At 37.1% G+C, this 26,257-nt stretch overlaps 1 protein-coding gene and 1 long non-coding RNA gene across 34 annotated transcripts in view; one reads left to right on the top strand and one right to left on the bottom strand.

Annotated features, from left to right (window-relative positions):
- The window catches only part of LOC128021339 (uncharacterized), a 28,031-nt gene extending 5,537 nt beyond the window's left edge, over positions 1-22,494 (bottom strand). For 4 of the 33 annotated variants that reach the window (XM_052608490.1, XM_052608643.1, XM_052608960.1 and 1 more), the window contains exons 1-15: positions 21,833-22,494; positions 19,834-19,952; positions 16,454-16,613; positions 15,085-15,277; positions 14,951-14,989; positions 14,713-14,812; positions 14,188-14,241; positions 14,033-14,061; positions 13,279-13,410; positions 12,507-12,578; positions 11,159-11,230; positions 10,670-10,741; positions 2,794-2,868; positions 2,208-2,279; positions 1,719-1,790 (exon numbers count right to left, since the gene is read on the bottom strand). In XM_052608490.1, the coding sequence (XP_052464450.1) occupies positions 1,719-1,790; positions 2,208-2,279; positions 2,794-2,868; positions 10,670-10,741; positions 11,159-11,230; positions 12,507-12,578; positions 13,279-13,410; positions 14,033-14,061; positions 14,188-14,241; positions 14,713-14,812; positions 14,951-14,989; positions 15,085-15,277; positions 16,454-16,613; positions 19,834-19,942 (1,251 nt within the window). In that variant the 5' untranslated portion in view covers positions 19,943-19,952; positions 21,833-22,494. Of the gene's footprint in view, positions 1-1,718; positions 1,791-2,207; positions 2,280-2,793; positions 2,869-10,669; positions 10,742-11,158; positions 11,231-12,506; positions 12,579-13,278; positions 13,411-14,032; positions 14,062-14,187; positions 14,242-14,712; positions 14,813-14,950; positions 14,990-15,084; positions 15,278-16,453; positions 16,614-19,833; positions 20,401-21,832 lie in introns of those variants that run through there. The other 29 variants (XM_052610090.1, XM_052610591.1, XM_052610409.1 and 26 more) reach the window with 19 other exon arrangements.
- LOC127940647 (uncharacterized) lies at positions 15,918-16,487 on the top strand. Its single transcript, XR_008148966.1, has 3 exons — positions 15,918-15,998; positions 16,148-16,179; positions 16,361-16,487. It is a non-coding gene; the product is annotated as an uncharacterized LOC127940647 (long non-coding RNA).
- Positions 22,495-26,257: the final 3,763 nt, after the last annotated feature.

Below are 26,257 nucleotides of genomic sequence, written 5' to 3'. Positions count from 1 at the left end.
TAGTATTATTACACAATACATACTAAATGGCTAGTATAACAAAACCATGTTAATGTGTGGTTCCTTTAGTTTAACTTGTTTTCCTTTTTTTACTCTTTTTTTGTAGTAGGCTACACCTATGTTTAATTTTTATAAAGGTGCATATGTAATTAAAACATTATGTAACAGTGCATAAATGAACGTGAGTAATCTTACCTGATGCTAATATTACAATAGCCGGTATTAACAGTTTACATGATCTGGCTCTTGATTTTACTATTTTTTTTTTATTATTATTTATTTGCCGCTAAGCAAATCTATCAAACATCCACGCGGTAAGAGCATTTACGGTAATTCACGTTGGCCAAAACACACAAGGAAACGCGTTGTGAAATAAAATATCACCGGCAATCACAGACATTCGCATTCGGACGGGATTCGTTTTCTCAGAGGATCACTGAGTTTGCTGAAAAACGGTAGGTAATTTGCTCTGGAATTATCACAGAGGTTGTGTGAGAAAAACACAGACGTGGCAGATTCAGACGGGATTAAAATCACCAAGTACGTCTGTGAAACACAGATTTCTCTAACCAGGGTATCTGCACATTTTTGATCAACAAATTTAATGACTTTTAAGACCTTTTTAAGACCTTCAAGAATTAAAATTAAGACCATTACCACGGCAAAAATATATATATAAAAGGACACTCGACAAAGCTGTTCAGGTTAACAAAGCACATTTGTATTTGAGCAACAGTGCAAATAATCAGTGCATATTTGTCCTTGCCACAACTAAATGTTTTTGCACATTCCGAGTCAGGGAACATTGCCCTTTAGACGGTGCTCACGTCTTCATTGGACGTATAGGAGTGATGTCGGCTAAAACCCACAGCATTTCGGCCTTCAGTGTAGTGGTTGGGGAGAATGTACCGAAGGCATTATTTGTACTGGGACCCAAAGACACCAACGCGGGTGTAACGTTAGCCTTTGAAGTAGATACCGATGCTGCAAACAACTGAATGGGGACAGTTGTTGCCTGACTGTCGGCATAGCGCTGTTGCTTCTCCCCTTTCATATGTGCATCAAGGGCTCTGCAGCCCATTGTTCCAAATTGTATCGTCTTTTTGCAAAGTCTGCACCGCACTTCGTATTCCGACATTTTTTGTAACCAGCCGCGATATTTCTCATCATCGAGCCAGTTATCATTAAACCTACACTTCCCCATCTTGGCTTGCGTCTGTCACGCTCATAGCTGAAACACTTCTTCGTCTGTTTCTATGACAGGCCTACGGGGAAAACACTGCCCCCTAAATGAAGTATGATGCCTGTGCTATAGGCACACGCTACTTACTTTTTGCTGTCTTTAGACAGGGACTTGCGCTGGTGAAATTACCTTAGCATGGAAAATAGTTTTTTTCCGATATCTTTCTTTCATTCTGCCCAGATGAAATTTAATGGCACTTTTCGAAAATTTGCGAAATTTAATACATTTTAAGACCTTAAAAAACTTATATTTTATTTAAGACGTTTTAATACTTTTTAAGGATCCGCGGAGACCCTGTCTAACGACCCCCTGTAAAACTAGTCCCGTCCAAATAGGGCTAAAGCCTGTAATAATGCCATCTTCACATCGTTCTGTCAAACACATTCTGATCAACATTGTTGCTGGGAAATAATTACTATAATATAATGTATACTGTGCAGCTCTGAAACTAAATGGTTATAAAAACTCTTATTACCTGTGTGTCTGTTGGTGAGGGTATCACAGAATCTTCTGCTGGTTGAGTGACTGGATGTGATTCTGGGTCCAGCTAAAAATCAATCAAAAAATTCAATGCCACAGAAAGAGTGTAGAATGATTTAACTAAAGTACAAACAAATGTAAACTGCAAAAAAAAAAAAAAAGTGATCATTTTTGTTATGTGCATGCAATTTTTTTTTTGTTCTCTACATTTATAATTAGTAATCACTTCTCTAAAGTAATGATCCAACTTTTTTGAATTGCAATGTGATTGTATTAGAATTTAGGCATGGACCAGAATAGATTAATAATCTAGTTTAATATCTAATTGCAAAAATAAATGCAAGTTATCAAGTATGAATGGGTTTAAAGTATCAAACAAACATTGAAAGAGTTGCCTTTTAAACCGTTACGAAAATCAGTCTAGATAAAATTAATGAATTCTCCAAACTTTTATGAACTGTGGCCATCATCTATACTTTCTTACCTTGGGATTGGAGTGGGACACATTCCCATCTTCTGCAGAGCTGGAATCTGTGTCCATGTTTTGGAAAGCAACCTGTAATCAGTCAAACATGACAAATATAAAAGGTATTGAGAATTCTACACAAATTATATTAGCAACAAAGGTGTCCCCATAAAGACAGTTAAAATACAGGTCAATGTCCCCAAAAGGTATCAAATAACATCACACATCACTTGTTCGTCCTATCCACAATTTATACATGAGCACAACAGCAAAAATAATAGCCTGCAATTTCATGTTGGCTGAGCGTGAGTTGGGGCAATTTCTTGTATAATGCACTCTCATGACATTTCGTTAAATAATCTTACTGTGGTTTTGCCTCTTACAAAAAGATCATTAGAGACATATCGGTTTAATGTTAAGACATTATACAGTTGTATGCAGAGCAGTACACAATCAAAATATTTCTTGGTGAGTCTTATAACTTTTAAACCCTGTAACAATTAAATGTGATCTTCAGACCACAAACTTTCAAGACTTAAAAAGGTAGATATTTTATGTAACCCTAATTGACAGACTTAGGCAAGTAATTAATGTTGTTACTTACAAATACACTCTCTGTTCTTTTTGGTGGTACACATTCGCTGGTTGAAGGAGATGCATGGTCAATTTCTGACCATACCTGTAATAAAAAATAATTATCATTTGAGGCTATGAAATTACAAAACAGATTAGGCACTTTGAGACTGAATAACAGTCTTACAAAACAAAAACAAGGGGAAACTCGTTTTGCTAGAGTGACATGTGACACACAAATTCAAATCCGGGAACCAGTTAACACATCTACAGTGCACTCTGTAAGTATTGGGCCCAACACATATTTTGAAATATTTGAATTAAAAACCTGAGGTTATTACCAACTTCTGTTTAGAGAATGTTTCTATCCATCTTTTATGGACAGTGTATAAGGCTAGCCATTTAAATACATGGTCTCCAATAGTAAATTAGTAATTGGACAAACAATATTTTAGGATTTATAATGGTTTTTACTGGGGGATGTACCTAATGAACTATATAGGAAAACTGCTACGGTGCACCTTATAGTTTGCAAAAAAACAGTAGCAGGATCAATAGTTTTTAGTTGTATAAATATACAAAAATTATATCAGCAAGAAATTACATACGAGTTCCAATGGTTATCCTTAAGAGGACTAGGATTCCATCCTCACTAAGCCAAAGTGTCCCCATAAGGACAGTTAAAATACAGGTCAATGTCCCCAAAAGGTATCATAAATACCCATTACTACCTATATGAGGTTAAAGTGCCAACCAAACTTTCAGGTTTGTTTAGAGGGTGTTTGTATCCATCGTTTGTGGTAAGTCATTTAAAATGTAGAAACAGATATAATTATATTACAATTTGTCATTCATAACTCACAAATGTAACTACGTATCGTAAATAGTGCTGGCCGATTATGGCCTAAAATCAAAACCTCGATTAATTGATAATTTTACCTCGATTACGATTAATTAACGGTTATTTTGTTTCCGTTTTGTTTTTTGCACTCATAGTTCACTGACAAGGTTTGTCCTGTAAGCAGGGCCGTAGCTGGGGATAGCAGGGCCCCGGTTCAGGTTGTACCAGTGGGGCCTGTCTGAAAGTGTTTAAATGGTGTGTTTGTTCTGTTTATTTGTTTGTGCTATTTACAGTGTTTAAGTTTTTTCAAGTCTGTAAGTGTCCAGGTACAGAAACCGAATAATTAAGTGTAAAATAGCACTGTAAAAATGAAACAGTCAAACCAAAATTTATCCTTCAAAAAACCTTCAATTTTTCTCTATCAGTTTATTTGCTATAGTTTAGAAAAATGGTAATAAAATATGACAAGAACTCAACAGTTAAACTGTCAGAACAAATTCATATTGATAATTTCAGATAACTTTGATAGAAAGATATGTAATGGATTACAATCAAACAAAACTTCAGGCAACAGTCAATACTTTCAGGGAAATACACTGCGACCAAAATGGTCGCATATGCGACCTTTTGAAATGCCATTGCGACCCAAATTTTTATGGGGTCGCAAATGTATCACTGATTATTTTTGTACCTACTTATGTGTTATGCTATGATTTAATATGAGCATTTATTAAAACAGAAATGTGTATTTTTTTAGGGTGCGTTTTATAACGTGCTCCGAGCATTCAACACATCAAGTTGGCTTCAGCTGAACTGAGCAGCTGGTGACTCGCGCTGTGTTCGGTGCGAGAGAGAGACACTTCTCACGGACAGCAACACTGAACTGAGCTCTCCTTCAGGGCGTTCACGTCCTCCCGCGCCTGAACGAACAAATACAAAGTCGCAGTTTAAATAAACAGGAGAAAAAAAAAAAAAGCAAAAAGTGAAAAGCGAAAGAGCTCAATTCAGCAGCGTGGTGTTCTGGTGTTCGGGGAGCAAGCAGAGATACGTCTCAAAGTCTTCTTGCTTTTGTACCGACAACAAATACATACAAAATATGCCAAACCGTCTTGAAAAGTGTGTTCGAAAAAGTCTGTGGTTATGTCTTAAGTGAAAATAAAGAGTTGAGAAAAGTTTGGATGTGTATCATTATAATGGATTGTTTGTCTCTTAAGGTGACCGCGCCTAATTTACTAGCTCTGCTGTCAGTGTCTTTAAAGAGCCACACAGATGGGAAATCAAGAATTACCTGTATTACAGTGTATGATGTAGCTGTCCATCAGTGTAAACAATGTGCAAAGTAATTAAACCAAAAAGTACATGATTTATAAAGTTATTGGCTTCTAAAGTAAGGAGTCGACTCTGAATCGCTGAGATGAGTCGTTATAGATTTCAAATCTTTTGCCCATCTCTATGTACGTCACTAGGAGCACTTTGCATAATAATCTCCGCCTACCGTCTTGGGAGAAACTGACCTCTGACCTGCCCCCCCCCACACACACAGACGCTCTGGTTGGTGTGAGAGCATCATGTCGAGGAGACAAGTTTGTTTTATTTTCACTGCCAAAGAATGAAGATCAGAAGAACCAATGGCTAAAATTCATTTTTACCACAATACCAGAGCAGTACAACAAACCCCTTTTGTTGTGTTCACAACATTTCACTGATGACTGCTTTTCTAATCTCGGTGAGTACAGCGGGATTTTCAAAGCGTTTGGCCATAAAAGAGGGTTCATTACCAACTTTATTTGGACCAACAAGCATCTCCGAATCACAACGCGAAGTATGATTATGAAGTTACGTGTCTGTTTTCTCCCGAGCGTCTTATCAGTATGTGTGCTGTCTGCAGCCTGTCTGCGCTGATCGTCATGTACAAACACGTCATTAAAATGAAGTGTAACTCCGTGAATACTCAACGAAGAGATGGAGATATCTATAGAAAGCTTGACATGTCTACTTTAAAACTAAACAAGTGCTGCCGAAAACAGATATTCTGTGATAAAGTAATCCATATAAAAACAACGCGATGTCTGTTTTTCACGTCTCCCTCATTGTATCTAATGTGACCACGCCCCCGCGCTGAACACGCTATTCAGATTCAAACTGAAGCGCGGCTTGAATACACCCACACAGAAGAAAAAGCAGCAAGACTGTTCAAGTTTTTTATTTTACTGTTTGCTTCGCGATGAGAGGAATAAGACCTAGTTCACCCTAAAAAGATGCTAACGCATTGTTTACCGTGAAGGTGTGTGCGGAACAACCAATCAAACCTGACTATGTTAGTTGACCAATCAGAACACAGTATGCTACCGAAAGGTGGGGTTTAAGAAAACTGAATCTTTAGAACAGCTTTGCGCAAACCGTTTGGGGATCTCTGAGAATTTAGGTAATTTTAAAATGATATTTTGACAAAATGACAATGTTTTTTTAACCTTGGATGGATTTAAACCTAATGTACAGGACTTATAAACAGTGATAGGAAGCTTAGAATTTTCATCTTACTGGCTCTTTAAAGTATGAAAATGAAAGTAAATCACTCACTGCTCTTGACTGAATTACTAGGTTTAACAAGAATTTATCCAAAGTCAATCCAAAAATCTGATAGAATTGATTATATTGTTTTACTAGTGGGTGCAGGACAATAGTTCATTTAAGTGAGTATGGCAAAATAGTGATCAGTGAAAAATTATACCCAAAAATTCTTCATACTGTAGACTACCAATGAAATTGAAAAAAAAAAAACCTTAGGGACCTGACCATTTTTTGCTTAAGTGTTTCTACTTCTTTAACTGCTAATGCAACCTTTTCACACCACAGACTGAACAAAATTAAGCATTGCTTGCTTGGTAACTGTTCAACAAAGTATTGATAGTTGTGTAAATATTGTCATACTGACAGTTGTCTGAGTTGCCTGTTTGAATCCATTACATATCTTTTTATCAAAGTTATCCGAAATTATCAAGATGAATTTGTTCTGACACAGTTTAACTCTGGTAATAAAATATGACAAGAACTCAATTTCTAAACTATAGCAAATAACTGTGATAATGTGAGAAATGTTGAAGGTGTCTGAATACATTTTGGTTTGTGTATTTTATTTTACAGTGAAGACTAGGGATGTCAACGATTAATCGATGATCGATTAATTGTCGATAAGAGATGCAATCGATTAAGGCTGTCGATGGTCGGTTAACCGATTCAATGTTGGGCTGCGTGCGGCTCATGCGCACTCAACACGTGCGAGCGGCTGTGATGGACGGTGACGACATATAAAAGCATCATCATTCATTCACAATGTACAAATTAAGCTTTTAATGTGATTTAAACTTTAAAGTACATTAAAATAGAAACAACATAAAAGTTCTTCAACATTAAAAGCAATAGAAATGTAGTTACTAATCATTTCATCAGATAACTGTTTTATATCGTGCGCTTTGCAGGGCTGCGGGACACAGTGACAGGACAGGTAGTCTATTCATTCCTACAACTTGTTAATTCATTCCTACGAATTATAAATGTGGCAATTGTCCATGTTTCATTAATTTTGTTCCCTAAATAACCCATGATTTAAGTGAAATAAGGGAACAAATTAATAAATCGAACGAATTCTTAATTCATGAAATCTTTAATTTCCCTTCCCATGTTTACCACAGTAAGAGATGCGAAAACAGTTATTAAAAGCGAAAGATAATAAAATAAACCTGGGAAATTAGAGGGTTAGACTATGAAGATTTAGGAAAAGAAACAATGCCTAAATATACTGAATTTGTGGAAATTCGTGACCAACCGGCAAACCAGAACAAAGCCGCGTAAATGAAGACTATGGGGTCCAAAAGCATGGTCGCGATCTAACATTTTCCAGTTAACCTATTATTCCTCTAATAAACAAAGCTTTTATACCACACTTGTCATAATCAGATCTTATCATTTCTAAATAAATAATTGCTGGATTCAAAACAGCGATTAATAGGCGCTGTGACCGACACATTCCTGGAGCATTCACTGCTGTCACTAAACGGTGACGCCGAGCATCGTTCACAAGTTTCTGCATGGACCTGACTAGGGCACAGGTTCTAAGCCCTGGGACAAAATGGGATGCTTTAAGGAAAATTTATAGCCTACTAAGTAATAGGCCCAACAAAAAAATAACAATTTGTTTTCATGTTTTTTTTTTTTTTTTTTTTTTTTTTTTAAATAGGCTATGCGAAATATATCCGACTTAAATAATTAAGATTAACGGATTTAAAACAGAAGTGTGGGCGCTCCGCTCCATAAGTTCACAAAAAAAAAAAAAAAAAAAAGGATGACAACGCATTCTGTTTGTTTGCTTTATTTTACAAGAGCACAAATCTTCTGTTTTTATTGTGAGTGTGCACAAATGAAGGTAAACACTTTTGCGGAAAATATATATATTTTTCTTGTCTCAGCTGTTTCGATCGCGCTGGAGCCTGCTGCACACGTATATTCTAGCGATTCAAACTTACATCGCAGTCTGTTCATTATCAAAATAAAATAGTCAACTAAACATTTAAAAGGTTACATTGGTCAGTTTAAATAGACCGTAGTATACCGGTCCTCTCTGCTGTTCCAAGGACGTTTTTGCTCATATGAAGAGGATCATCTTTTCCGTCTATATGCGAATGCGTGTTAAGTACAAGCCTAGTTTACATTATAAATAATAGTTTAACATTCAAATACATTGCGAATATGGAAACATTTCGATTTGTGCCGAATGAGACATGAGCAATAACCTCCAAATAAATCTAGCCAAAGCCGCGCTCGCTCATCCTCGTGTGCACGCATGAACTGTCACGATCTAATGCGCTGTATGCCGGATTTTTAAAAATCTGCATTTTCTAGGACAGAATCCAGCAGGATCAAATTAATGTGAGCAACTGTGTTTTGGTGCAGCAGCGCCGATGTAGTTCACTTAATGTGCAGCGCAGTCACACGCGATCCACATTTCGGATAATTTTATTTTAAATACAATAATGTCAGTTGAAAACATTGCAATTGTGCTTTAAAATACAACAACGAGCACCACAAAACCATTTCAAGAGGCGCGTTCAGCGTTCTCCGTGCGGGATTGGAAACTGTCAACAAAGTAAAATGACCTCAAAAGTATGGCGCGCTCTCTTCATTTTATCAAATGATCATAATCGCATCTATTCATTTTATAATCCTGCTACTAGCATTTTATTCAGACTAAAACCTCTTTAATTCAAGTGAGAAAGCGTTTTGTGTGTGGCTTTTGCACATCCTGTCATACCGCTGACTGCGTGCCTGCAATAGACGCATTTTGCAGTATTATGGTTAACAATTAATCGATTAATTGATCGTTAATTTAAACGACGATCGATCATGGAAATAATCGAAATTTGACATCCCTAGTGAAGACTATGCAGTGCTATTTTAAATTAACAAAAACAAACTTAAATGTAATCATTATGTAAATAGCACAAATAAATAAATAGAATGAACATACAGTACAAATTGAACAATTTTAAACAGGGTCCACTGTACACCCTGCACCGGGGCCCCTCTAACCCCAGCTACAATACGGAGCAATGCACTGTGTCTACTGTAAGAAATAGAACAAGGCATGTGGTTTAAAAGATGACAAGTAAAACAAAAAGCACATCTGTATGCAATACAGTTTCATTATTATCCAGTAATTATTATAAATAATTTGTGCGACCAAATCATGTTTTGCCCCAGTAACTGAAAAAGTTAGTAGCACAAGTGCCACCAGTGGAAAAAGTGTAGTTCCTTGACTTTGTTGGCCAATTACCAAGCAATGATTGTGTTCAGTCTGTGGTGTGAAAAGGTTGCATCAGCAATTCCGCAAACGAGAGGTCGGTTCAGTGTTACCGTCTGTGAGACGCGGCTCTCTCTCTGCATGCGAACTGAGAACAGCGTGAGTAACCAGCTGCTCAGTTTAGCTTTTCCGCATCTTGTGTTTGAATTCTTTTAAGTTTTTTGAATGGTTAAATTAGCAAGCGGTAAGGCTTAATAACACGTGAAAATGATATGCTTTCGTGTCGACACGCAGCAGCGTCCTGTCAACTGTTCTGAGCGTCTTTTTAGACTGGCCTCAGCCAGACGGTTGAGATCGACTAGTAAAGGTGGGATATTTTTTCCTATTGAAAGCGCGATCTGACATCATAGCTAACTATCAGCAGTTATTTGATCTATGTTTGTAACATTTCTTATAGATTATTGCTCAGTGTAAGAGATCAATAAAAGATCAGATAAAGAAATTGGAACAAGTACCAGTACGAGTGATTGCGTGTGTGAATTATTCATACTACCTCCATTATTGTGACGCTGTGGGTTGTAAATAGCATAGTTACTTCAAAAGTAGAAAAATATGATAAGTGAGATTCTAAGCTAGTTTAGTTGTCAGCGCTGTTCTGTGATTTAAAACTAGTTTTTGCGTTCCTCTGTGTGCGCGATCTTAACAGCTACTGTTTATGAATGTTTGTGCCACAATGCAGCTGCGCGAACATGGGAGATCGAAATAATAATACACATGCGAATGTCTAATCGCTTGAATGTCCAAACCATATAACAAATAAAAATGACGAAGTTTAGTGAAGACGCAAGGCTCACCGCTCACGCGCAATCACTATGTGTTGAACCGGCGTTCACCTCCGTGTTTTGCTTTTATGCCACTGACTGGATGGGGCAGAGTCATGTGGCTACACACACGCTAGTATGTTTTTAAGGGGGAAGTATTGACAGGATGAAACAAAAAACGAAATAACTGACATTGGAAAATTAAAAGTCGATTAGAATTTGAACCTGAATTTCAGTTTCAACTACTTTAATTATCCAGCCCTAATCGTAAATGTGTGCAAAAAATCCAGTATGCCCTAACAGGGTTGGGACAAAGCCTGTAATAATGCCATCTTCACATCGTTCTGTCAAACACATTCTGATCAACATTGTTGCTGGGAAATAATTACTATAATATAATGTATACTGTGCAGCTCTGAAACTAAATGGTTATAAAAACTCTTATTACCTGTGTGTCTGTTGGTGAGGGTATCACAGAATCTTCTGCTGGTTGAGTGACTGGATGTGATTCTGGGTCCAGCTAAAAATCAATCAAAAAATTCAATGCCACAGAAAGAGTGTAGAATGATTTAACTAAAGTACAAACAAATGTAAACTGCAAAAAAAAAAAAAAAGTGATCATTTTTGTTATGTGCATGCAATTTTTTTTTTGTTCTCTACATTTATAATTAGTAATCACTTCTCTAAAGTAATGATCCAAATTTTTTGAATTGCAATGTGATTGTATTAGAATTTAGGCATGGACCAGAATAGATTAATAATCTAGTTTAATATCTAATTGCAAAAATAAATGCAAGTTATCAAGTATGAATGGGTTTAAAGTATCAAACAAACATTGAAAGAGTTGCCTTTTAAACCGTTACGAAAATCAGTCTAGATAAAATTAATGAATTCTCCAAACTTTTATGAACTGTGGCCATCATCTATACTTTCTTACCTTGGGATTGGAGTGGGACACATTCCCATCTTCTGCAGAGCTGGAATCTGTGTCCATGTTTTGGAAAGCAACCTGTAATCAGTCAAACATGACAAATATAAAAGGTATTGAGAATTCTACACAAATTATATTAGCAACAAAGGTGTCCCCATAAAGACAGTTAAAATACAGGTCAATGTCCCCAAAAGGTATCATAAATACCCATTAGTACTTATATGAGGTTAAAGTGCCAACGAAACTTTCAGGTTTGTTTAGAGGGTGTTTGTATCCATCGTTTGTGGTAAGTCGTTTAAAATGTAGAAACAGATATAATTATATCACAATTTGTCATTAATAACTGTAAATACGTATCGTAAATGTGCAAAAAATCCAGTATGCCCTAACAGGGTTGGGACAAAAGCCCTATTAGGACGGGACTAGTTTTCTAAACTACGTTTGAGTTTCAATTCTTACCACCTGACGTCTGTGATTTTCATGTACCAATTCGGACGGGACTAGTATCTCCGTGTTTATTACAGAGGTGGGAGGGTCTGATTTGTGCATCTGGGCATCACAGAGATCACGCGCTCTGTATGCATGCATTTAATTCATTCAGAATGATTGCCTTAGTATTATTACACAATACATACTAAATGGCTAGTATAACAAAACCATGTTAATGTGTGGTTCCTTTAGTTTAACTTGTTTTCCTTTTTTTCCTCTTTTTTTTGTAGTAGGCTACACCTATGTTTAATTTTTATAAAGGTGCATATGTAATTAAAACATTATGTAACAGTGCATAAATGAACGTGAGTAATCTTACCTGATGCTAATATTACAATAGCCGGTATTAACAGTTTACATGATCTGGCTCTTGATTTTACTATTTTTTTTTATTATTATTTATTTGCCGCTAAGCAAATCTATCAAACATCCACGCGGTAAGAGCATTTACGGTAATTCACGCTGGCCAAAACACACAAGGAAACGCGTTGTGAAATAAAATATCACCGGCAATCACAGACATTCGCATTCGGACGGGATTCGTTTTCTCAGAGGATCACTGAGTTTGCTGAAAAACGGTAGGTAATTTGCTCTGGAATTATCACAGAGGTTGTGTGAGAAAAACACAGACGTGGCAGATTCAGACGGGATTAAAATCACCAAGTACGTCTGTGAAACACAGATTTCGCTAACGACCCCCTGTGAAACTAGTGCCGTCCGAATAGGGCTAAAGCCTGTAATAATGCCATCTTCACATCGTTCTGTCAAACACATTCTGATCAACATTGTTGCTGGGAAATAATTACTATAATATAATGTATACTGTGCAGCTCTGAAACTAAATGGTTATAAAAACTCTTATTACCTGTGTGTCTGTTGATGAGGGTATCACAGAATCTTCTGCTGGTTGAGTGACTGGATGTGATTCTGGGTCCAGCTAAAAATCAATCAAAAAATTCAATGCCACAGAAAGAGTGTAGAATGATTTAACTAAAGTACAAACAAATGTAAAATCACTGTTGTTCCCTGTATCCCTTAAGCCCATTAATTACAAACAGTAATGTTTAAAATCTTTTCCATCAAATATATAAATAGCACTAGGTAAATCTTATTTTCAATTCATGCAAATCCTGGTTTACCTTACCCTGGGTGTTCCCAGGCTGCCTTGCACACAATTTGATTCACGCTGCTAAGGCAGCCTGGACACCATGGACTAAATTCTCCCCTGAAAAAGGGAACCAAATCACAGAACGGGGAGGGATCAGCAAGACAATGACGACATCTATGCGACACATCGAAGAAGTTTCTATGGATCCAACATGGCATCAGACGCGAAATTACCTTTCGATGCAGCTTTAGATAGTGTTTTAAGTAGTTTAGAACGCAAGTTTGTAAAGAACAAATGTTAAACAATTTCAGAAGCAAGCGCATTTGATAAGACATTCGTAGCGCCCAATAAACTGCTCTGGGCATTCGTAAACCACGCCTCAAATACGAGAAAATGAACAGGTGGTTCCCAGACCAAGTCTCGAATGAGAATTGGTCTGACGTTAGCCAGGCTAGGTTTACCTGCTGCATTTTTTTAGAACAGAAAATATTTTACCCAAGTTCTGTCAACGTACAATAAAATGACTCACCATTTTATCCAAGTTTGCCAATTGCAGTAGGAGTAAGGTTCGCTGTCTTTGAAGAGCATTTCGCTTCTCTGCCGTAGATTCATACCGAGTTTCACACCTATTGTGGTGTGCTTTTAATTTGTCAATCCTGGCCTGCAATTGTTGAACCAAATATAACAATCAGTGTACCAGAAATTATTGTTGAAAAAAAAAAAAAATGCAATTGCAATACTACAAAAAGGTTGATAAATTAATTTGGATTTAAGTAACCTGGAATGGTCTATTACTTCAGACAGACTGACACTAGGGATGATAAGATTTTCATGTTGAAAATGAATTTCTTTTGTTCTGTACACCAGTACTTTGAAACAATATAATGAAAATACATCACAAACCTTTTAAATGCAAATATGACAGAGTGCCAGCAAAAAAAATGCAGGTTTGGAAACCAGACTTGTCTTTGTTACGGTCATGCGGTATGGATTAGTTATTCGACTAAAGTCAAAACACCATGTATCCACATTGTCTTTGTGTAATTTCAAATTTAAAGTACAGAACATGAGAAATGCTTTAGTGTCCATACTTATGTGGGCCAATATTATGCTTGAAGTATTAATATAGCAACAAATAGATGTAGTAGTGACGTTTTTGGGCTATGCAAGAGTATAATTCAATGTTCATTTGACTTTGGAACCAGACACTGGAAACGTTGACAATCATGAATGCATAGTGCAGATCCACAGACTGACCCAGTCTGGGGCACTTATGCACTTACCTTCGAGCGCTCACTCTGCAAATTATCATCTGCAAGAACAACATCATTTGTTAGTCCTTATTTATACTTTTCACTTTCCTTACACATTAACTAATCAATCAGTCTAGAGTTTGAGACCTGCAACACTGATATGTGTGATGGGCAGTTGCTTTTACCTGAGACGGGCATGTTGAACAGGGTGTCCGTGCCAGTGAAGTGTGTTTTGGGGGCTAGGAGAGGAAACCACACAGATGGCAACAAGTGAAATATAGTAAGAGGGCATTTACACTGAGAAAAACATGGGACATCCTTGCAGAGGAGGATAGGTATTGATCAGACAGCACCACTGCATTTATTCTGCATATGTGGTTCTAATCTTTGTAATATAGGCATGTAATTCAATCATTTTTAATAGATGCATGAGTGCAACAAGTTAAATTTACTTTTTGCTACAACTTCGTATGTTCTAATTGGGTGTACACAATGGGTGCATACAATAGATAAATCCAAAACAGAATCCACTGTGACATCTGAACTAATGCAATTCATTAAAACTATGGAAATAAAGGTATTTCCATAAATAAAAACCAGTTGATGTGATCAAACCTGGCATAGGAAGTGTATCTCATAAAAACAAATTTGCCTGAACAATTAAAGAGCAGCGTTTCAGGAAAGGGTTTTAGAATTGTAGTGGTCTATACCTGTGTCAGCAGGCTGTGAGTCTGCAGTTGTGACTGTGGTGAGTTCAGTCCCTACTGAATCAGCATGTACTATAGCAGCAGCAGACTTTATACTCCCAATCTACAAAGGGAAATGTTACAAGTTGTAATGTGCAATTCCATAGTCCACACCTAAAAGTTCAACAGCTGCTCCACAACAACTCACATGTATCTTTGCATTTGATAAGATTTAAACCGTATGCGCTTAATAAATTCCTACCTCAGGTTTCACGCTAGGTAGTACATCCTTGTTAACCTGCTAAGTAAACCAAGATAGAACAACAAATTGCATGAAATATAAACTCTTCTCCAGGTAGGTGGCATATTGGATATAGAAACAAAAAGGTAACTCACCTGTGCTCTCCATGCCCAGTTTGAGTCACCGTAGTTGTAAGTCAACTCTTCTCCAGCTGTAATATCTCTAACCGCGAAGAGACACAAGTGTGGGGTCTCATTTACTTTTATGGTTTTCATTTTGCAATTAGGTCGTCTGTGGTCATCATTAACGAGTCTCCCAAGGGAGGAGTCCTCTTCACATGCATCAATGCTGTATAGAAACATTTCTTTCATTAATATGTATTAGCACAGAGGTTTGACTATGAAGAGGCAGTATTTCGTTAATTTAAATTATATGAGCAGGATATACCAATGAATACAATTCTATAAGCGACTATTGTATGGAATAATGTATTTCTAAAAGCAAACTGGACAAATGACTCACACCATGTTTTTTGCCTTTTCTGAAAATAGGGTTTCACATGAGCCTAGCTGTTTTTAATACAAATAATGACTAGTTCAAGTAACCAGTGCAGTGAAGAGCAGATGACTCACTACGAAGTGAAGGGCAGATAAGGTGCAGTGAAGGTGTAGTGGAGGGCAGATAAGGTGCAGTGAAGGTGTAGTGGAGGGCAGATAAGGTGCAGTGAAGGTGTAGTGGAGGGCAGATAAGGTGCAGTGAAGGTGTAGTGGAGGGCAGATAAGGTGCAGTGGAGGGCAGATAAGGTGCAGTGGAGGGCAGATAAGGTGCAGTGAAGGTGCAGTGGAGGGCAGATAAGGTGCAGTGAAGGTGTAGTGGAGGGCAGATAAGGTGCAGTGGAGGGCAGATAAGGTGCAGTGGAGGTGCAGTGGAGGGCAGATAAGGTGCAGTGAAGGTGTAGTGGAGGGCAGATAAGGTGCAGTGAAGGTGCAGTGGAGGGCAGATAAGGTGCAGTGAAGGTGCAGTGGAGGGCAGATAAGGTGCAGTGAAGGTGCAGTGGAGGGCAGATAAGGTGCAGTGAAGGTGTAGTGGAGGGCAGATAAGGTGCAGTGGAGGTGCAGTGGAGGGCAGATAAGGTGCAGTGAAGGTGTAGTGGAGGGCAGATAAGGTGCAGTGGAGGGCAGAGAAGGTGCACTGAAGGTGCAGTGGAGGGCAGATAAGGTGCAGTGGAGGGCAGATAAGGTGCAGTGAAGGTGCAGTGGAGGGCAGAGAAGGTGCACTGAAGGTGCAGTGGAGGGAAGATAAGGTGCACTGAAGGTGCAGTGGAGGGCAGATAAGGTGCAGTGGAGGGCAGATAAGGTGCAGTGGAGGTGCAGTGGAGGGCAGAGAAGGTGCACTGAAGGTGCAGTGGAGGGCAGATAAGGTGAAGTGAAGGTGACAAAGGCACTAACATAAAGAGAACAACTCTAGATTTTAGACATGGCCCTTGCATTGTAAAGTTGCTACATAGCCACTTCATCTACTTACCACCATGTTTTACTCTTCCACTGAAAATCAAAAAGAAAAACCTTCGCAGACTCATTGTACTCAGTTTGGAGCTCTGCCTGCTGCGGTGACAGTAGTTTTCCTCGGTACTCCACTACAAAGTCGCCTCTGTATATGAGTTCAGTGGCAAAAACACCTCGGCCTATGACAAAAGAAAAATATGATTAAATTAGCAGTTGGTCGCTCAGTGGTAGAGTGCATGCTTTGGGTGTACGCCGTCCTGGGTTCAAATCCCAGCTGATCCCCAGGTCGCCGTTGCAAATGAGAAATTGTTCTCAATCGGCCTACCTGGTTAAATAAAAGGTAAAAAAAAAAAAAAAAAAAAAAAAAGGCTTTTTTTAATTGATAATGTTTATTTCATTCATGGATATTTTCCAACAAAACTTACTTCATCCTCACATATTTAATTTATAAAACCATGATGAAAAGTATGAAGAATCTTATTTCCTGCCCCCTCAACAATAAAAAAAACAACAACAACAACGTCAATGCATGACGATAACAAATGAAACAAACTAGAAACCAAAACATCAACCTAAAAGAGATTCCAAAGCAAAAGCAAACCATCATCACAACCATCATCATCAATTTCTATAAGTGTTCATACAAATCCATTGTTTTCTCTTTAAATATTAATATATTTTTGCATTGCTTTAGTTCATTTTGTAGAGAATTCCAAACTTTCACTCCCACCACTGAAGTACACATTTGTTTTGCTGTTGTCCTTACAGTTTGATACCTAAAATGTCCCTTTCTTCTTCCTTCATTTTCTATAACATACCTGCCAAACTTGAAGAAATTTACGAGTACTAACCCCCGCCCCCACCACACACGCGCACGAACCTTACAGCCCACCGCCAATGTATGCTCCACCATTGCACACACATCTGTGAGAAACCTATGAGATACCTAACACTATAATACATATTATACACATAATATCCTTTCACCAATTAAGATTTATTAGTTACTCCATAACATATACAAGTAGACCATAAATGTTATACAATTTCTGCAATCACTCCGGACATTTTGTACTGGAGGCATAGCCCATGGAAACTTCTTCCACCTGAAAATCTTGTCAGAAATAAAAGTAAACTGAGGACATTCTTTCTAAATAAATACATCAAACATTAAATAAATGTGCAAAACCAGCAGTTATCAATATCAAAATCAGTTTGCTAAAAACAAACAACATTTTTTTTTTAATAAATTTCCATGCAAAGTGTTTAAACTTTTGCATTGTTTAACCTGTTAAAGGTTGCAGATTTGGCTTTTTTTTTTAGTAGTGCACCACTGAAAGTCTCTTTGTAACAAATGCTGCCTTTGGAGGCAATCATGACTTTTCTTGTCACCAGAGAACTAAACATCTCTGTGCTCATATTAATAGATTATTATTAATGTTGAAAAGAGCTGAGAATATTTTTTTTTCAGGTTTTTTCGGGGGAATTAATTTAAAAAACAGCATTGTTACATTTGTTACAGTTACATTTATTTGTTCAATTTATATTATTTACATCAAGCTTTTGAATGGTATAATATTGCAATATTGTTATTGAAACTTCATAATGTTTCATTTGATTATACATTTAGTCAGGATTTATAGTTTGGAAAAAGTCTAGCTAGTAAAATGTTTATACGTTATATGAAAATTAGTACAAGTATATAAATAAATAGTAAGAGACTTATGTTTATGATCTCTGCTGAATAAAGTGCTTCATTCTTTTTTTCTGAGGAAATCCAAATCTCAAATACTCAACCACATCACATTTTGGGGTGACTTATATCTTATTCCTCTCATCGCGAAGCAAACAGTAAAATAAAAACTTTATTTAACATTAGAATCTGAATAGAGCGTTCAGCGCGGGAGCGTGGTCGAATTAGAAGGTAATGAAGGGAGATGTGAAAAACGGACAAGACATCCCATTGTTTTCATACAGATTACTTTATCACAGAATATTTTTTTTCGGCGGTACTTGTTTAGTTTAAAAGTAGCCATGTCAAGCTTTCTATAGATCTCTCTCTCATGTCTCTTCATTGAGTTACAGTTCATTTTAATGACGTGTTTGTAAGATCAGCGCACACAAAGGCTGCAGACAACACACCTTGTTTGTTATCTTTATTTTATGGGCACAAAGTTTTGTTATTATGTCTGTATACAAATAAAAGTAGACCCTTTACAGATTCGATTTTGCTCTTATCTGTACGATCAAAACTGAAAGCGTAATTTAAGTTCTTTTCAAGGTTATCGGGAGAAAATGACTCGAGGGTTGAACAGAATTCAAAACGAAAGAAAACGGACTGCTCTCTGCTTATGTAACGTTAATCCGTATGAAATGTGCATTTCTCTGGCGCGTTCACTACTGCGAAGATCGCGAGACTGCATCGTCAACTTTATCTTTGCAGTCGACACGACATTGATACAGAAAACACTTGTTTATTAATAATTATATTATTTAAATATCCATAATCATTACTTTTGCCGGTTCTTTGTGACAGCTTTTAGGTGCGTTATTCGCAGGGCCACCCTTACATGTTAGCCTAAATGGAAGCGTGAACTGAACTGAGCTCGTCACAGCTGGACTGCTTGTTATGATGTCATGTCAAGGTCACTTTTAATGTTCATAAATTCAATTAGGCTAAACATAGCCTAACTGTTACCTTTATCTTACGTTAATCAGCACCTGGCCTGTCTAAAACTCCTAGATTTCAAGCCATTCCACCACTTTTCTAACTGCAAACTAAGCTTGTGGATAGGAGGGGCAGGTGGGCGGTGGGTTAACATGCAGCGCTCTGATTGGCCGAAAGCTTTTCACTCCACTTACACGCTGTGGATCAGCGGCAGAATCAGCGTCATAGATTGCATAGAAACTGAAATCGGCGAAATGCGAGAAGCAACAAAATGCGTACCTAGAGAGCAGCGAATCGTACAAGCGTACTTATGGGTCAAAATGCATGCAGAGTACGAAAAATGCGTACATGTTGGCAGGTCTGCTATAAGGACAAACAATTGTTGAAGGTCTGTGGGCAATACTCTATTTTTTGCTTTAAACATAACAATAAGTGTCCGTAATTCTACCAATTATTTAAATTTTAACAATTTAGAGCCAAAAAATAAGGCATTTTTGTGCTCTATAATTTTACAAGGAATAATCCCTGTCAAACCCTTAGATTACGGCAATCAGGCTGGGCTGAAGGAAAAAAATGGTTTATCAAATGTCTAAAATCTGTTGAATTGTCAGTTCTAATATCCCTGTGTACTAGCAACCACCATTGTGCAGTGTGCTCTTGAGCAAGAGACTTGATCACTGAAGGCATTTCACTGATTCCAGCTAAATCATATTAAGGAGTTTAACATTTACCTTTAAAATTATTGATAAAACGCTGCTGGAGACATGGTTTATCAATCCCCGCTTGGATATGGTACTCCGCATCCTGGATTGGTCCAAGTCGTCGTCGTCTTCTCTCCATGAGTGAAAACCTAAGTAGCAAGAGACATAAGTTTGTTGATTAGCCAATTGTATGACAAAGTAGTTCTTAGCCTGTCAGATATAACACAATAATAGTCTTTATATGGTATAATTGGGATTGTGTTGCCTACATTGCAGTCAAGCGTTTTCTTAAACTACCAGTGAAAATCAATGATTTCAAGCATTTAAAGATGTTTTAAGTTGTTCTACGACATAAAACACCTATACAGTAGGTCCATTATAATGTTTAAATAATTTAAATGAACATTCAGTTATTTAAAAATGGTCTAATTAGTTTTACTACAGATAATTAATGTACCTACCCCTGATGGCAGCTTTTCTCCCGCCATACAACCGAACCACGCTGTAGTGACAACAGATCCTATACTCTATTTCAGGGCCGGCCCTGACCAATTTGCTGCCCTAGGCAAGATTTTACCTGCCGCCCCATGCATCACAGCCCATTTCACCCTGTCATTGTGTTCATGATTTAGCATATATATATATATATATATATATATATATATATATATATATATATACACACACAAACACATACACACACATTACAGCAGAACTGTTTCCAACACTCAGAATGATTTCTAAAGGATCATGTGATATATAAATGATAATTTAAAGTATAATAAATTGAAAAAAAAAATTTAAATTGTAATAATATATCACAATATTAATTTTTTTCTGTATTTTTGATCAAATAAATGCAGGCTTGATGAGCCGAAGAAACTTCTTTCAAAAACATTAAAAATAGTAATGTTTCCAAACTTTTGGCCTGTACTGTATCCCCCCAAAACTGCACAACTGCAGAGTAAAACATGAATAAAAAAGTGATAATAAAAAATGCGTCTTAAAACTGACATGATTGTACAAAATCACAGTCTGGGGACTCAGAACTCAGAACAACTGCTAACATTGAGTTTAAGGTAAAAATAACTGCCATGAAATTATAGTATCTTACTCCTATGCAATAAATTGTTCTTTCACTACATCTCTTTACCTCTGTCTTTATCCTCTTCTCTTCTTTTTGGCACTGTATCTATCGCAGACTATGCTCATTTATAATGTGTCATGTAAATTCGGCCTTCCGTCACAATCAGGAAACTTTCACCGTGTCTAGAACTGGCGCGAGCTGCCAGGCCCGTTTCTACGAGCTGTGTGTTAACAAAAGCAGTGCTGTCTACATTGGATGCGGCGTCGGGCACGCGACACAACAAATTACCAACTGATCGTGCGCGCGCGCTCTGTTTCTGACGCACTTCAAGCACTCGATGGGCGGGGGAAGATTGAAAAACCGGACTTTTTTTTTTTTTTGCTTTATTTGGTATTATTTAGAATTAATGGTTTTTAAATAGTAGCCTATTATAAAAAAAAAAAAAAAAATGTAAAAAAAAAAAAAAAAATTCACTCGTTCACTCATTCTGGCGCCCTTAGCATTTGCCTATACCGCGGGCCGGCCCTGCTCTATTTAACTTGCTATTTGTCATAGTAGTCCATTCTAACATACAAGCTAACTACTGTAGTGTGCATATCATATAAAACATACATTTATCGATCAATCACATTTGTGATTAAATTATACAACACGCAACAAAAAAAAAAAATAATAGGATTTATGGCATGCATTAAGTTTCAATCGTGCCTATCTAAAAAGTCGCTTGGTAGTGGTAGTTAGCTAAATAGTTTCCATTTACATTGCACATGTATAGGCGCGTTAGCAAACTAACGTTATCTAACATGATACTGACTTTAGCCCGACTCGACAGAAAACTGCAAAGGCCTGCTTTGTTATTAACCTTCTCCATAATATATGGTAGTGGCATTTGTTATGATGTTAACATACGAATTACATTTGAAATAAAAGTGTTTAGCTTACCTTGGAGACGAACACGTTGATTTCTGCTGCGTTTTCACCTGCTCCTCCAGTGAGTGAGTCACGAGATGCAATCATTAGCTCCAGACGCGCGCGCGGGTATAGGTGTGGGGGAGGGGTTGACCATGTGGGGACCCGGATAGTCTTAACCAGGACATACACCGGTCTCGAGTGTGTGTGTGTGTGAAGATGGAAAAACCCACAACAATCAACCAACATACGCTTTTGATATTGGTTAATTTATGTACCCTCCTTTATCCAACCGAAATGTAGGTCTCTACAGTTAAGCTCTGTATTATAAATAAAAAAGACAAAATATTTTGTCACGTTGGTTAAAGAAACAATCACGTTAGTAAAATAAACTCCTGCCTGGCAATTCAAGTGTGAGGCAAGGGTTTTAAAGGAGGAATTGTAGGATGGAACACATTCGATTACAGATAATATGAAAGTTATTTTAAATTAATAACTGGAAAGAATATAGTTTTGCTTTAGAGTGGGCACCAGATGAAGTATCATATGGGATTGTTTGCAGTCATTTGAACTCAGTGTTGCAACTCCAAAACAGTGTCAACATGGCACTTTTAAAATAAGTGTTCCCCTCATTTATCTACAGTGAGGAGGAAAAGCATTTGATACACTGATTCCTTTTCTCCACTTTTTATTAACTGCACCGGTTTGAACTCCTTACCTGTATAAAAGACACTTGTCCACATACTCATTCATGGGAGAAGGTCATGTGGTCTGATGAGATGAAAATAGAGCTTTTTGGTCTAAACTCTACTTGCTGTGTTTGGAGGAAGAAGAAGGATGAGTGCAACCTCAAGAACACCATCCAAACCATGAAGCATGGAGGTGGAAATTCTTGCTGTGGAAATTCTTTCCACCTCCATGCTTCATGGTTGGTAATCATTCTTTATGGATGCTTTTCTGCAAAAGGGACAGGACGACTGCACTGTATGGGGGAGGATGGATGGGGCCGTGTATCGTGAAATCTTGGCCAACAACCTTCTTCCCTCAATAAGAGCAATGAAGATGGGTTGTTACTGGGTCTTTCAGCATGACCTGAAACACACAGCCAGGGCAACTGAGGAGTGGCTCCGTAAGAAGCATCTCAAGCTCTGTCTCCAGACCTGAACCCAACAGAGCATGTTTGGAGGGAGCTGAAGATCCTTGCTGCAGTGTGAAACCTGGTCAAGAACGTCAGGAAATGTATGATGTCTGTAATTGCAAACAAAGGTTTCTGCACCAAAAATTAAGTTTGGCTTTTCTGGTGTATCAAATACTTATATCATGCAATAAACTGCAAAATGATGATTTTGAAATCATACAATGTGATTTTTTTTTTCTTTTTTTTTCTGGATTTTTGTTTTAGTTTCCGTCACTCAGAGTTTAAGAGTACCTATGATTAAAAATACAGACTCCTATACTTTGTGGGAAACACTGGCAATTTTGCAGGTTATCAAGTACTTTTTCTCCCCAGTGTATATGACTTAATAAACAAAAAAAAGTAAAGCCAATGAAAGAAATCCATGTGATTAATATGCACACCTAAATGTAATCTAATCATAAACATTATTTTAAATGTGTATTCATTACAATTATATGTTTTGTGTAACTATTTTTGGTTAGAGTTTGTGAAGTCAGTTAGTGACAGTCTCAAGGAGAGTTTCTGCCTTCAGAGATTGTGTACTGTGCGTTAACCTGATAACCTGAAGAAGTCGACATTGTAATTGTAAATTTACTGAAATCAAATGTTTTTAGATAAGTGCAGATTTCATAATTAATTTGCACTACTGTGTTTACCTACTATATCCATCTACTGTGCGAAACTGGATCATCACCTTTTACCAAGTTAAATCTCGCTGTCAGTGGAGTTATGCTGCAGAGTAAATAGATTTGACGGACTGGGGCTAAAAAACAGCCCTGGAGTATCTCCCAAATAGGCCCATCATCCGGTCATTCGCCCCTGTGCAACAGACACTAGCCAGGATGTCCTGATACTATGCCACAATACTGTAGCCCATCAGACAAAGTATTCACAGCAAGTAACATATCAAACCAATGATGATAATTGGGGTTGTATTTATTAATGAAGCTTCAGCCTTCAAATAAAAACAAAAATGTACAATGCCATAAAATGCAAATAATGAAACGTCACTGCAGGCAGAAACCCCAAATTACACAAACATATAATTATAAAACATAGTAATATACCAGGGGTCTCCATCCTCCAACTAACCCTTTTGTGTTTTACGAGGGCTACCTCAAGGGATAAAATAAAAGGGATTTGTGTTTGTCATACTCAAATATTTATTATACATATAACATGGTGGTGCTTTTTTACTTCACACCATCATATGCAAAATAATAAAATATCTTGATATTCTGGTTCAGACTTAAAAGTGTTTAAAAAAAAAATCAACAATTCCTGAAAAATTATGAAAATATTTATTGATTTTTTTGTTGATTTTCTATAAACCTATTGTATGTGTTATCAAAAACAGTAGCCCAAACATTTAGTATAAATATAAATAAATAAACTGCCATAACTTCTTAAAAAACATTACCCTACTGCATTACATAGGCCTACATGACTATATTAATATAATAGCATTTTTAATATGAATTTATACAGGTATATTTCTGCCAAAAAAAATGTTTGTTTTACTTCAGTTAATTCATAAGTTGTGGAGTGAAATGTCTTCTCACTGGTTTGTTCTTGGAACAATGTTTCGCCTGTTTATTACGTTAGTATGTTGAGAATACCAGTGATATTTCATCTGGCTTTTAACAAGCTTAAATCACATAGTCATCTGTGGGTTTTTAAGAGAAATAGAGAATTCTGCGCTAAATTGAGCTGCTTCTCAGTGGATCCTCCAAGGGGGCCCCCAACAGAACAGGAAAATCCAATTCATTTTCTCCCTAGGATATTTATTTTCAGACATAATGTCTAAAGTGGTCTCCAACACGTCGCTCGTGGCCTGATTGGAGGTAGCTCGCCAAGGGCCGTTCACATATGGCGTATTTTGCGCGCTGAAGTTCATTATTTCAAATAACTGAAGCGACCCACTCATTTTTTCCAGATGCAACGAGTCAATATGAAGGATGGGGGTGCAACCAAACTACAGCAAGCGTTTATCGGTAGTGGAAATCCATTAGCTAGGCTATTAATACTTCTTTGTCATTGTGGAGAGTGTATGGTACATGGCAACGACCGACGCCACGGGAAAATCAGACCGAATTTTACTCTTAATAATAAAAGATAAGCTAATGTGTATTGTAAATGTCAGTATTTTTTCTTTTTTGAATCATCCTTTTTATAAAAATGATTTAAAGACTGAAATATGCAAGGTTAATCTTTTTATAAAAACTATTTGTCAAAACTTTATTTGAACTTGTACATGTTAGTAGATAACATGTTGCAAAACACTCCTTTCAAATTTGGCCATCATTTTTAATGTTACTATTTTAATGTTTATGCAAACAAAAAGTGCATATTGATGGTAAGTTTATTTGTTATTTGCTGATTTTCGACATAAAACTTGGTGAATTGATTTTATTGTGTAGTATTAGTACTTTTTGAATAGGATTATGTGATAACAATGCTCATTTTGGTCACTATAATCATGAAATTACAGTTATGATGTACTATAAAATCAACAATAATTATGTGTTTTTACAGTATAATAATTTTTTTATATGTCAATTAAAGGTGACATATAGGCTTACAATAACTCGTTTAGGTCTAAAACAGTTGGCATAGTTGTTAATATGAGAGTTATGAGACATTATTTATGTTAGTTATTTTTTTTATATAGATTTAATTTTTGCATATAGCTCTCGGCCACTTTCATTTTTAAAAAGTAGCTAAAAAAGTTTGGAGACCCCTAAACCATCCAAGTTAGATTGACCATGAGCTACGAGGCTGAGAAACGAAAGTTTCTGCTCCCATAAAAGCCACAAAGTATAAAAATCAACCTTGTTATTTGCGATCTTCTGGAGAAATACTACACTACCCATAATTCTAAGCAAAATAACTTGAGTCGCGCAGCGGTTACCATGGTGACGTATACCGGCCCCGCGAACGGTGATCTGAAGTAAATAAATACCGGTAGTTTATATGTTTATACTGTGCCTTTTTTCCGTAAGTTTAAACGGACGGCCGTTCTGGACTTTTCCAGAACGCACAGATTGTCAGTCCGTCCCTGTTGACATCAAACGATAGTTTGGACATTATCTTCGCCGACAACATGTCTAAGGTAGGATAACAATAATTACATAATATACGTTGTTTCATAGCTTTATCATTACTTTGTATTGGGCGCTATACAAATGGGTGGGGTTACTGCGTTGCGTGGACAGGCTGTGCCTACTGTAATCACGTGTGCTATCTTGTTAACTAGCCTAAGCTATAAGCAACGCGATCTA

The sequence above is a fragment of the Carassius gibelio genome, chromosome A1, assembly GCF_023724105.1.
Source record: "Carassius gibelio isolate Cgi1373 ecotype wild population from Czech Republic chromosome A1, carGib1.2-hapl.c, whole genome shotgun sequence".
NCBI lineage: Eukaryota > Metazoa > Chordata > Actinopteri > Cypriniformes > Cyprinidae > Carassius > Carassius gibelio.
The sequence above is the reverse complement of the archived record's forward strand: the minus strand, read 5'-3'. Positions and strand labels throughout refer to the sequence as shown.